At 50.2% G+C, this 12,799-nt stretch overlaps 1 protein-coding gene across 2 annotated transcripts in view; it reads left to right on the forward strand.

Annotated features, from left to right (window-relative positions):
* The first annotated feature begins 263 nt into the window (after positions 1 to 263).
* Positions 264 to 12,799, forward strand: part of abcc5 (ATP-binding cassette, sub-family C (CFTR/MRP), member 5) — a 28,745-nt gene continuing 16,209 nt past the window's right edge. Inside the window, exons 1-23 of one of the 2 annotated variants that reach the window (XM_040043398.1) lie at positions 264 to 438; positions 1,213 to 1,344; positions 2,358 to 2,455; positions 2,564 to 2,719; positions 2,799 to 2,943; positions 3,026 to 3,259; positions 3,350 to 3,523; positions 4,065 to 4,212; positions 4,293 to 4,441; positions 4,527 to 4,634; positions 4,743 to 4,906; positions 4,991 to 5,189; positions 5,299 to 5,370; positions 5,461 to 5,585; positions 5,711 to 5,783; positions 5,865 to 6,068; positions 6,158 to 6,301; positions 9,371 to 9,464; positions 9,590 to 9,759; positions 9,846 to 9,992; positions 10,120 to 10,249; positions 10,330 to 10,612; positions 10,690 to 10,876. In XM_040043398.1, coding sequence (XP_039899332.1) covers positions 1,279 to 1,344; positions 2,358 to 2,455; positions 2,564 to 2,719; positions 2,799 to 2,943; positions 3,026 to 3,259; positions 3,350 to 3,523; positions 4,065 to 4,212; positions 4,293 to 4,441; positions 4,527 to 4,634; positions 4,743 to 4,906; positions 4,991 to 5,189; positions 5,299 to 5,370; positions 5,461 to 5,585; positions 5,711 to 5,783; positions 5,865 to 6,068; positions 6,158 to 6,301; positions 9,371 to 9,464; positions 9,590 to 9,759; positions 9,846 to 9,992; positions 10,120 to 10,249; positions 10,330 to 10,612; positions 10,690 to 10,876 — 3,270 coding nt within the window. In that variant the 5' untranslated portion in view covers positions 264 to 438; positions 1,213 to 1,278. The remainder of the gene's footprint in view (positions 439 to 1,212; positions 1,345 to 2,357; positions 2,456 to 2,563; positions 2,720 to 2,798; positions 2,944 to 3,025; positions 3,260 to 3,349; positions 3,524 to 4,064; positions 4,213 to 4,292; positions 4,442 to 4,526; positions 4,635 to 4,742; positions 4,907 to 4,990; positions 5,190 to 5,298; positions 5,371 to 5,460; positions 5,586 to 5,710; positions 5,784 to 5,864; positions 6,069 to 6,157; positions 6,302 to 9,370; positions 9,465 to 9,589; positions 9,760 to 9,845; positions 9,993 to 10,119; positions 10,250 to 10,329; positions 10,613 to 10,689; positions 10,877 to 12,799) is intronic. The other variant, XM_040043399.1, reaches the window with a different exon arrangement.

Raw genomic sequence — 12,799 nt, forward strand, 5'->3', positions numbered from 1 at the left:
TTCAAATCCACAGTTTTTAATATTGACATATTAATATAGCACAACTACACAAAATCTGTAAATTGGTACTCCAGTAAATGTACTGCGAGGGTGTCCCCTCCCCTCCCTCCGCACGGTGAGTGCAGGCTGGGTGCTGTCACGTGACTCAGATGACCAGGATGAGGTTTGTGGGATTGATCAGTGAGCGCGAGCGCCCTGACAGACCAGACTGAGTGTTGGTGTTGGTGCTGACGTCATGTCGGGGGGAGGGGGGGAGGGGTCTTCGGTTGGGTTAAACTCGATTTCCCATGCTGCCCCGCGCATCACCGCTGCTACTGCTGAGCCGCAGCTTCAGTTACCGGAGATCCGCGGACCTGAAGGAGGACAGTGACCGAGGCTGCGCTCACACCGGGAACGCGGGCAGACTGTGGAACGGACGGACAAGTGAGACCCGCACAGGTGAGCCCGGACACCGGGCAGCAGCTCCTCTCTGCCCGTGTCCGAGCGCGAGGACAGCCTGTTCTCTAACGGCAGCATCACAGGCTTTTATTGTGAAGGAGCCATAGCCCGTCACCTTATTCTGGAGGAGATGCAGTATTTATACTACTACCATAACCGTATTTATACCTGTACTACTGCAGTATTTATACTGGTACAATTGCAGTGTTGATAGCATTAATACTGCAGTATAATCCTGTGTTATTTATATTAATTCTATCACAGTATCTATACTAGTGTGCCTGTAGTATTTAAACCAGTACTACTACAGTACTCCTACCGGTTTAAAGGCAGAAGCAGCGTTCCTCCAGTATTTACAGTAGTTTAAGTTTTTTACAGAATATTTTACAGTATTTGAAGTATTATTGTAGTAATTGTTCAAATGTTCCTGCAGCGTTCTCACTTAGTTACTTACTGGAGTATTTATTAAGGTAGTATTGAAATAGTTTTACTAGTACTAATGTAGTATTTACTGCAGAATTACTACAGTAGTAGTAGTACAATTTGTGCAGTGCAACTATTAATGCAGCGTTTTCAGATTGCATTGCAATATTTATATCACTGTAAAGACAGTATTTACTCATGTATTACTGCAGGATATAGTCCAGTATTACTGTAGTATGTATTGCAGTATTACTGTGATATTTATGCTGGTGCAACTGGTACTACAGTCTTGGCATCACTGTAGTACTGCTAGATGTGATATTTTTAATGTGTATCTGTTTTTGTCTTCAGGAGCTTTTCCTGAGGTTGTTGGTGTTGCGGGGTCAGAGGTCACGGTCCCATGTGGTCTGATAGAAGATGAAACAACATGACTTTGGACAGAGCGAGTCGGGGTCCTCCTGCGGCGCTCTGCCGGGGTTGCAGGTGAGTACTCGAGTACAGCCACTCAGGAGGGCAGTAGTACTGCATCGATATTGCATTTGGGAGCACAGTGAAGCCAGGTCACCTCAACAGCGATCGCTGATCAATACTTTCTATTGATCAGTGGAAAAACCTAGAACCAGGTCAGAGTGGAAGCAGGAACACCTGTGGACGTTCCAGGTGTTCCTAATAAAGTGACCACTGCACCAGAAATCACAGCCAAAGCGATTGATCAGTATTCATCAGTGTGACTGATGAACTCATTAAACCCTCTGCGGACCTGAATATCTGAGTAATCAATAAATAACTGATCAGATTCAATTAATACATGACGTGATCAGAAATCAGACAGGAAACGTGAGCTTCTGCTTCAAAATAAAAGCTTCTACTGCACTGCTGAATAAAAAGCAGACAAAGCTGCAGTCTGTTTATATAACGAAGCCCTGCCCACTCCTGATGCTGAGGACCCCGCTGTGTGATTGGCTGAGGCTCTGAGTCTCAGGGTCTATGAGGCACCTGATTGGCCGAGGGCGAGTGAATGGAAGTTATGTGTGTAGGCATCACGAGGCAGGAACGTGAGCTCTGAACGTGCTCGGTGGATGCAGCTCTGCTGCTGTGAGTGAGCGTCCTCAGAGAGGAGGCTGCAGCCACACACAGAGACTTGTCTCTCTTTAAGGACCCTCAGCCACATGATGCTAGTCCTGAAGCTCAATGAGACATACATCGGTCCTGTTACCATGGTTACCTGAAGGTTTGCAGCAAACTGCTAACAGCCAATCAGAGAACATTATTCTGTGTATATAGAGTCAGTGTGTTTGGGGACCAGTTTGGGTTTTAGACTTTTAAATGCTGAAGACGTAGAGACAGTAGAAGTTTAACAGGTGTGTACTGTGTGTGTCTGTGTGTGTGTGTGTGTGTGTGTGTGTGTGTGTGTGTGTGTGTGTGTGTGTGTGTGTCTGTGTGTGTCTGTGTGTGTCTGTGTGTGTCTGTGTGCGTGTGTGTGTGTGTGTGGTCAGGTTTCACTGGAGGACAGATCAACTGACTGCCACTGTGAAGAGCTGGAGGAGGACAGAGCTAATGATGCAGAGCAGAGCAAAGGTGGAGAGGATGACAGGTAAGCCCCTCCCCCCCCACACACACAGATTTGTTTTGCTATGATTGTGAGGACTTCGTACGTCCCTAAGAGGCAGGCAGGTGCACTCACCTGTGTGTTACTCCTCAGGTGGTGTCATCCCGTCGACAGCGCCGGGTTCTTCTCCTTCATGACGTTTAATTGGCTGACTCCTCTGGCCATGTGCGCCCGCAGGAAGAAACAGCTCCTATTGGATGATGTCTGGCCCGTGTCACAGCGGGAAAGCTGCCATGACAACAGCATGAGGTGGGAGGAGCTAATGAAGGCATGTATTCAAAGCCTTTGGTCTGTATGTGTGTGTTATTGTGAGACTGTGTGTCCACAGGCTGTGGGCTCTCTGGGAGGAAGAGCAGAGGTCAAAGGGCACGAGCGCCTCTCTGTGTTCAGTGGTCTGGGCGTTCTGTAGGACACGCCTCCTCCTCTCCATCCTCTGCCTCGCCGTCACTCAGGTGGCCGGGTTCAGCGGGCCGGTGAGAACCTCAGAGCCAGAATCACGTTTGCTTTACTGCCATCGGACTGCCGTGGTGTAATTAGTGACTCCGCCCCCCACAGGCGTTCGTGGTGAAGCGTCTGCTCGAATACACCCAACAGGAAGAGGCCGACCTGGGCTACGGCCTGCTGCTGGTTCTGGGTCTCCTCGCGGCAGAGCTGGTGCGGTCCTGGTCTCTGGCTCTGACCTGGGCCCTGAACTACCGGACCGGGACCAGACTGAGGGGAGCCATCCTCAGCCTGGCCTTCCAGAAGATCCTGCGTCTGCGCAGCATCAGGGACAAGTCTGTGGGACAGGTGTGGTTACCTGACTGTGCTGACTTTAATACTCTTATTGTTTTCTACTTCCTTTCACTCTGCTGTCATCTTTTGCTTCCTTCCTGTCAGCTGGTGAACATGTGCTCCAGTGACGGTCAGAGGATGTTTGAGGCGGCAGCCGTGGGCAGTTTGCTAGCAGGAGGCCCCCTGGTGGCCGTCCTCGGCGTTGCCTACAATCTGTTCATCCTGGGACCGACCTCTCTGCTGGGCTCCGCCGTCTTCATCCTTTTCTACCCAACCATGGTCAGTACCTTTAAAACTCGCCGAGTCTGACTGAGTCTTTGACCTTTTGTGAGCCCGCCTGTGCTCACCTGACTACACCTGTGTTCTTCTAAATGATTACTCTTTAACCCTTTCATGCATGAATTATGACAACCTCAATCAAGATTTTTTCTTAAGTATTTTTATTCATCTTTAGGCATGAAAAAAATATTTTTGAACTTCATTTTTTTTAAACATGTACTTTTCAAAGACTTTTTTACACGTCCACTTAGGTGGACAAGATTACCTTTGGAGTGGGTGGCAGGGTGTGGAGTGACACATCAGTGTCCAATGTTGTGTTTTATGTGCAAGTATAGCATCAACACTCACACAAATACAAGAAAACAGCCTTTAAAGAGCTGTGCACTGTGGTGACCACTATGTGTGAAAGGGTTAAAGGCAGTGTGAGACGGCGCTGTGACTGTAAGCTGTTTCTGTCCTTAAACGAGCCTCAGACGTGCTACAGGCGCACCTATCGAGCCCGATCAAGTGTATTGATGGCGATGTATTGATCTGCCATTAGATGCTCAGCTCGAGGATGACGGCGTATTTCAGGAGGAAGGGCACGGCCGTCACCGACAGGCGTGTTCAGAAGATGAACGAGATTCTCAGCTACATCAAGTTCATCAAGATGTATGCCTGGGTCAAAGCCTTCTCGCAGGACGTCCACCGTACGCGCTCACCTCACACGCGCTCAGCGTTTGCCACGGTAACACAGCCGAACACTCATCATGTCTGTGTTTCCTCTCAGGGATCCGGGACGAGGAGCGCAGGATCCTTGAGCTCACGGGATACTTCCAGAGCATCACAGTGGGCGTGGCTCCCATCGTTGTTGTCATCGCCAGCGTGGCGACATTCTCTGCCCACATGTTGCTCGGATACGACCTGACAGCTGCTCAGGTACCGCAATTCATGTCCTCTCTGTGTCGGTTACCTGTTGACAGTCTGGTATGATAACAGATGCCCTTTCCCGTTACCCATCCAGGCCTTCACCGTGGTAACGGTGTTTAACGCCATGACCTTTGCCCTGAAGGTCACACCATTTTCTGTCAAGTCGCTGTCCGAGGCCTCCGTTGCTGTGGAAAGATTCAAGGTTGGTTATTGACTTCGTGCACCTACGCCTGCGTACTGCATGTTCACAGGAACACCTGCACACACCTGTGCCTCCTGATCTCATCTATGCCCTGCCCTCCTTCCTCAGAGTCTCTTCCTGTTGCCTGAGGTCGATGGGGTCCGAGCACTGCCTGTCAACCCTCAGGTTGCCGTGGAGATTAGCGGTGCCAGTCTGGCGTGGGAAGGAGGTGGACAGAGCGCTCAGCCCAGTCCGAGTGTGGGAGGGGCCAGCAGACACCGACAGAGAGAAAAGTAAACCCACGAGCTCGTGTTGATCAGCTGTATTGATCTGCCCTGATCGCTGATGCACTCAGGTGTGTGTTTGCTGGTGTCCAGGTGCAGAGACTCGGCCGTCATCCAGGAGCAGGACGAGGAGGAGGTGAAGGACTCCCTGCTGAGAGGAAGAGAAGGAGGAGAGGAGAGAAGTCCGGAGGAGGAGGAAGACAGGGAGGCGTGTCCTCCATTGCTGCCCACCCCCTCCATCCCTCAGCGCCTGCAGAGCACGCTGCACAACATAAACCTGAGCATCCAGCAGGTATCCACCAATCAGTCACACCTTAGCCCGAGTGGGGGCGTGGCATTAGTAGCATCTGAGCCTGAGTGGGGGTGGGACATCACTCACACCTGTCTGTCTGTCTGCTCAGGGGAAGCTGCTCGGCGTCTGTGGAAGTGTCGGCAGTGGAAAAACCTCGCTGGTTTCAGCCATCTTGGGACAGGTGATGTCTCCTTTCCCTGCTGTTGCCATGGTGATCAGTGTTGGTTGTTGGCCATTATCGGTCCATTATTAAACATTGATGTGTTGGCAGATGACGGTGCTGGAGGGCAGCGTGGCGGTCAAAGGAAGGCTGGCGTACGTGGCCCAGCAGGCCTGGATCCTGAACGCCACGCTCAGAGACAACATCCTTTTTGGGCTGGAGTATCAGGAGGACAGGTGAGGCAGAGACACCTGCACATCACACACTGACACACTGAGCTGGACGCCAAACAGGAAGTGACATCACCCAGTCAACAGAAGCCCTTCTGTTGTTCCACACTAACTCCGCCCCCTCTCTGCAGATATCAGTCTGTCATCAGCGCCTGCTGCCTCAGAACCGACCTCGCTCTTCTGCCCAGCGCTGACCTCACAGAGGTGACATCACTTCCTGTGTACCTGTGTGTAGATAGAAGGCTCTGGATGCGTTGTTTTATGTTGCTGTTTTCCTCCAATCAGATCGGAGAGCGTGGCGCCAACCTGAGTGGTGGGCAGCGGCAGCGAATCAGCTTGGCCCGCGCCCTCTACAGTGACCGGGATGTTTACATCCTGGACGACCCGCTGAGCGCCCTCGACACCCATGTGGCCAGCCACATCTTCCACAACGCCATAAGGAAGCAGCTTCGCCACAAGACCGTCATCTTCGTCACCCACCAGCTGCAGGTGAGCATCCTCGCCACCACTGAGCTTTTCTACAGGTGGTTACCATGGAGATGACCTGTGTGTGTGTGTGTGTGTGTGGCGGTGGGCAGTATCTGGTGGACTGTGATGATGTCATCTTGATGAGGGAGGGGAGTATCGTGGAGCAGGGTAACCATGACAACCTGATGAAACTCAGTGGAGACTATGCCGCCATGTTTAACCTCTTCCTGCTCGGAGACAAACCACACATTGAGGTACCTGCCTGTATCTCACCTGTCTCTGTCTCACGTGTCTCACCCGCCTGTATCTCGCCTGTCTGTATCTCGCCTGTCTATTTCTCGCCTGTCTGTCTCACCTGTCTCACCTGTCAGAATCAGAATCAGAATCAGAATCAGAAAGGGTTTTATTGCCAAATGTTGAGCAGGTTTACAACATTAGGAAATTGCTGCGGTGCTTCAGTGCAAACATACTGTCATAAATTACGGTTAAATAGACATGAAAAAATAAATAAATAAATAAATAAAAATAAGAATAAGAATTAAAAGTGCTAAGTAGATAGATAGATATATACATGATATATACATGAGTGCAGGTGGTGATCGGTGCCAAACATGGAATGATGCAGTGACACAGCGTAGGGTCATGTGTTAGTGGCGGGGACAGTCATGTGGTTATTGTTCATGTGTCCAACAGCAGAGGGGAAGAAACTGTTCTTATGGCGAGAGGTTCTGGTGCGAATGGACCGGAGCCTCCTGCCTGAGGGGAGCAGGTCAAACAGACTGTGTCCAGGGTGAGAAGGGTCAGCTGAGATCCGAGCTGCACGCCGCAGTGTCCTGGAGGTGTACAGGTCCTGCAGAGATGGGAGTCTGCAGCCAATCACCTTCTCAGCAGAGCACACAACACGCTGCAGTCTCTGTTTGTCCCTGATAGTGGCTCCAGCGTACCACACGGTGATGGAGGAGGTGAGGATGGACTCGATGATTGCGGTGTAGAATTGCATCATCGTCCGTGTTGGCAGGTTGAATTTCTTCAGCTGCCTCAGGAAGTACATCCTCTGCTGGGCTTTCTTGATGACGGAGGTGATGGTGGGCTCCCACTTCAGGTCCTGAGTGATGGTGGTACCCAGGAAGCGGAATGAGTCCACAGAGGTGATGGGGGTGTCAGTCAGGATGATGGGGGGGAGTGGGGCTGTGTGCTTCCTGAAGTCCACAATAATCTCCACTGTCTTCTGGGCATTCAGCACCAGGTTGTTGTGGCTGCACCAGGACACCAGACGTTCAACCTCCCTCCTGTAGGCAGACTCATCCCCGTCCGAGATGAGTCCAATAACGGTGGTGTCATCTGCAAACTTGATTAGCTTGACAGACTGGTGGGTGGAGGTGCAGCAGTTGGTGTACAGGGAGAAGAGCAGAGGAGAAAGAACACAGCCCTGAGGGGAGCCGGTGCTGATGGTCCGGGAGTCCGAGACATTCTTTCCCAGCCTCACATGCTGCTTCCTGTCCGTCAGGAAGTCAGTGATCCACCGGCAGATGGGATCAGGCACATTCATCTGGGAAAGCTTGCCTTGGAGATGGTCTGGAAGGATGGTGTTGAAGGCAGAGCTGAAGTCCACAAACAGGATCTTGGCGTAGGTTCCTGGGGAGTCCAGATGCTGCAGGATGAAGTGTAGGGCCATGTTGATGGCGTCATCTACAGACCTGTTGGCTCTGTATGCAAACTGCAGGGGGTCCAGGAGGGGGGCCGTGAGGGTCTTGAGATGGGAGAGAACCAGGCGCTCAAATGACTTCATGACCACAGATGTCAGAGCCACGGGTCTGTAGTCATTTAGTCCAGTGATCCTAGGTTTCTTGGGGACAGGGATTATGGTAGAGGACTTGAAGCAGGCAGGCACATGACATGTCTATTTCTTGCCTGTCTGTCTCACCTGTCTGTATCTCACATGTCTCTGTCTCACCTGTCTCACCTGTCTGCATCTCACCTGTCTTTCTCACCTGTCTGTAGTCTGTATCTCACCTGTCTATTTCTCGCCTGTCTGTCTCACCTGTCTCACCTGTCTGCATTTCACCTGCCTGTATCTCACCTGTCTCACCTGCCTGTATCTCACCTGTCTGTAGTCTGTATCTCAACCGTCTTTCTCACCTATCTGTCTCACCTGTCTGTATCTCACCTGTCTTATCTGTCTGTATCTCACATGTCTCTGTCTCACCTGTCTGCATTTCACCTGCCTGTATCTCACCTGTCTCTATCTCACCTGTCTCACCTGTCTGTATCTCGCCTGTCTGTAGTCTGTATCTCAACCGTCTTTCTCACCTATCTGTCTCACCTGTCTATTTCTCGCCTGTCTGTCTCACCTGTCTGTATCTCACCTGTCTTATCTGTCTGTATCTCACATGTCTCTGTCTCACCTGTCTCACCTGTCTGGATCTCACATGTCTCTGTCTCACCTGTCTGCATCTCACCTGTATTTCAGCTGTCTCTGTCTCACCTGTCTCACCTGTCTGGATCTCACATGTCTCTGTCTCACCTGTCTCACCTGTCTGCATCTCACCTGTCTTTCTCACCTGTCTGTAGTCTGTATCTCACCTGTCTATTTCTCGCCTGTCTGTCTCACCTGTCTTATCTGTCTGTATCTCACATGTCTCTGTCTCACCTGTCTGCATTTCACCTGCCTGTATCTCACCTGTCTCACCTGCCTGTATCTCGCCTGTCTGTAGTCTGTATCTCAACCGTCTTTCTCACCTATCTGTCTCACCTGTCTGTATCTCACCTGTCTTATCTGTCTGTATCTCACATGTCTCTGTCTCACCTGTCTCACCTGTCTGGATCTCACCTGTATTTCAGCTGTCTCTGTGTTACCTGACTGCAGCTCACATGTCTCTGTCTCACCTGTCTCACCTGTCTGCATCTCACCTGTCTTTCTCACCTGTCTGTATCTCGCCTGTCTATTTCTCGCCTGTCTGTCTCACCTGTCTTATCTGTCTGTATCTCACATGTCTCTGTCTCACCTGTCTGCATTTCACCTGCCTGTATCTCACCTGTCTCTATCTCACCTGTCTCACCTGTCTGTATCTCGCCTGTCTGTAGTCTGTATCTCAACCGTCTTTCTCACCTATCTGTCTCACCTGTCTATTTCTCGCCTGTCTGTCTCACCTGTCTGTATCTCACCTGTCTTATCTGTCTGTATCTCACATGTCTCTGTCTCACCTGTCTCACCTGTCTGGATCTCACCTGTCTCTGTCTCACCTGTCTGCATCTCACCTGTATTTCAGCTGTCTCTGTGTCACCTGACTGCAGCTCACATGTCTCTGTCTCACCTGTTTCAGGCTCCGAGCAGGAAGAATGGCAGCTCTCAGAGGAAACCAGCGGACACTAAACCAGGATCACTGAAGAAGAACATCCCAGTCGTCAAGGACAACGGTAGGATTTTTTAATCCGCTCTATTGAAAGTTTCTTAGTGACAGAGAGCACAGCGTTCAGGTAAATTAAACGAGGGACCTTCTGTCTCTGTTTCTGTCCCATTTCCTGGTCATGTGACCCTAAAGGGGAGGAGCAGCAGTACGGGGCCGTGGTGTGGCCTGTGTTCCAGGTGTACATGTCAGCATGTGGTGGCTCCGCCTCCTGCCTGCTGATCGTGGCCCTGTTTGTCCTGAATGTGGGAAGCTCTGCCTTCTGCCATTGGTGGCTCAGTTACTGGATCAATCAGGGCAGCGGGGTGCGTCTCCTCCTCTCTGCTCTCCGCCTCTCGTCTCCTCCTGTTCCCTGCTCTCCCTCTGACTCCTCTTTCTCCGTTTTTCCCAGAACACCACGGTAACCCTTGGCAACAGTTCAGCGGTGAGTATCAGCATGAGAGATAATCCCATGATGCAACAATATGCCGCCATTTACGCCTCCTCCATGGGAGTCATGTTGCTCTTCAAACTCATCAGAGGGGTCGCCTTTGTCAAGGTCAGAGTTCAGCCCAGGTCCCCTCTGGCCTGTTGCTGCAGTTGCTCTCAGCCTGCTTGTAAAATACTGGTTACCGTGGTTACAGCGAGCCTGTTGTTACAGCGCGGTGTTTGTGGTCTCTCCTCAGGGAACCCTGCGAGCTTCCTCTAAGCTGCATGACGAGCTCTTCCATAAGATCCTGCGCTGCCCCATGAAGTTCTTTGACACGACTCCCACGGGACGGCTCCTCAACCGCTTCTCCAAGGACATGGATGAAGGTGACGGTGGGACTGGAGGGTCTGAGCTGCCGTTCGGGTCCAGGGTCTAACCGAGTCCCGTCTCCTCTGTTTCCATCTAGTCGACACTCGTCTGCCGTTCCAAGTGGAGATGTTCATCCAGAACGTGATCCTGGTCTTCTTCTGCCTGGGCGTGATCAGCTGTGTTTTCCCGTGGTTCCTGGTGGCGGTGGGTCCTCTGGTCCTGCTCTTTGCGGTGCTCCACAGCATCTCCAGGGTCTTCATACGAGAGCTGAAGCGGCTGGACAATGTGACGATGTCTCCCTTCATGTCCCACATCACCTCCAGCATCCACGGCCTGGCCACGCTGCAGGCCTATGATCGAGGCCGCGACTTCCTGCACAGGTCTGGGTCGGACCGAATGACCCGCTCCGACGTCCAGGATGTAGTTCTGACCGCTGACTGTGTGCTGTTGTTTCCAGGTACCAGGTGTTGCTGGACCAGAACCAGGCCCCGTTCTACCTCTTCAGCTGTGCGATGCGGTGGCTGGCTGTGCGCCTGGACATCATCAGCGTGGCTCTGATCAGCATCACAGCTCTGATGATGGTTGTGATGCATGGAAAGATCTCCCCTGCCTACGCCGGCCTCGCCATCTCCTACGCCGTCCAGGTAACTTTAACATTTAAACCTTTGCAGATGTGATGCGACGGCGTTACTGGTCACCAGTGGAGTAATGTCTAACGGTCGTCCGGGTCATGAAAATGACCCACAGTTAGAGTCGAGATCGATGCTAAGCTGCTGTCAGAGAGCGCTCTGTGAAGACAGCCAGCTGCACTGTTGGCGCTGTGCTCACGGCTGGTTCGACTGAAGCTGATGTGCTGAAGCACAAACCAGACCACGGAAACCTGCAGCTTCAGTGAGAGAAACACTGTGAGGGAAATAATTATTTGATCTGCATATCACTGAGTGAAGTCAACCAAAGTAAAATATGACGTAGTACTTGGTGGAGAAAGCCTTGTTGGTGCACAGCAGTGATGCTTGTAGTTGGAGAGCGGGTTTGCACATAGCTCAGGAGGATTTTGGCCCGCTGCTCCTTACAGACTCTGGAAATTCTTTCAGTTTCAGACCCCTACACAGGATGTTCTGGTCCAGGACTGCACGCAGTGTTGGGAAGGTTACTTTTAAAATGTATTCCACTACAGATTACAGATTACATGCTCCAAAATGTATTTTGTAACGTATTCTGAATACTTTGGATTACTTAATCTATTATCATGCTTTTTACAACTACATGAATGTCCTATTGCTGTGTGATTCATTACTGAAGGTTGCTCTCCACACCAACACCAGCTAGATGTTTAAATCTTAATATAAATGAGTAACAGCAGGTGGACATTAGGTAAGGCTGCACTTTTTGCAGCGATCTCGTATAGAAAACTATTCCACGCGTATAGAAAACAGGTCCGCGGCTCCGAACCGTAGTAAAGGGACCTCTAGCTAATACATCGGGTTCGTGTCGGGCTCGTAGCTGAAAACTAGCTTTACTTTGTTGTAGAGATGGACCGATCCGATATTACGTATCGGTATCGGTCCGATACTGACCTAAATTACTGGATCGGATATCGGAGAGAAATAAAAAAGGTAATCCGATCCATTAAATATCAAAAAAGCACCTCACAAAACGTGTGACACGGGGTAACTCAGCTCATAACCGTAGCACGTGGGAGCAGTGTGGTCACGTGATAGAGCGGCTGTGTGTGTTTGTAGCCTCGCTACCAAACTCAGAGGAAGTGATCCCACAGAGAAGTAAAGCAAGTGTGTAAGTTCATCTCTGAATGTTTGTAAAGCGTTCCCACGTTAAGTTTAACAACCGATATATGGAGCGACTGCCTCTCTCTCTCTCCCTCTCCTGCTGCTACTTCAGTCATGAAAATGATTAATGATCAGCTGATCGGCTTTTCTGTCGCGAGTCCGTCTCTCTTGTTTGTTTTTGGCCCACTTCGCGCCAGAAACAGGAAACCAGCGGCTGAACAACAGCAGCACGTTTAAGCTTGATCAGCTGTTGTTAGAATTTATTTAATATTACTTTCTACTCGAGGATCTTTTTCTACAGCTGACGGCTGTAACTGTGCAGGGGCGCATCTAGCAAAGTTTATCCAGGGGGGCCGATAGGGCATGAACAGGGAAAAGGGGGCACAAAGACATACTTTTCTTTCTTATTCTCATTTAAAATGTCGAGCTTTTAATAAATAATTATCTGAATCTTACAGCCAAAGTTTTAATCTGATGTAAAATGTATAGAAGTCCATTACTGTATATAGTAACTGTTAAGTCTAATATACCCTAGTAAGCTATAGTACTTTTTCCTTTGGGAAGGTACCATCTGTGCAGTCTGCAGTTCTGTTGAAGGAAGATGTTGAATCTGTTTAAATATTGTAGAAAAATAATTTATTTCTGTGCATTTTTTTTTCACACTGCATCAAATTAAAGTTGATTACGTCGATTAAGCATCATGAGGTGGAGGGTGGGGGTGGTTCCCTATTTTCTTTTGCTGGGAGTTTGCAACCCTATTAGTTAGGTTGCTTAATATTT

This window comes from Simochromis diagramma, unplaced genomic scaffold (genome assembly GCF_900408965.1).
Source record: "Simochromis diagramma unplaced genomic scaffold, fSimDia1.1 OVJJ01000377.1, whole genome shotgun sequence".
Lineage (NCBI taxonomy): Eukaryota > Metazoa > Chordata > Actinopteri > Cichliformes > Cichlidae > Simochromis > Simochromis diagramma.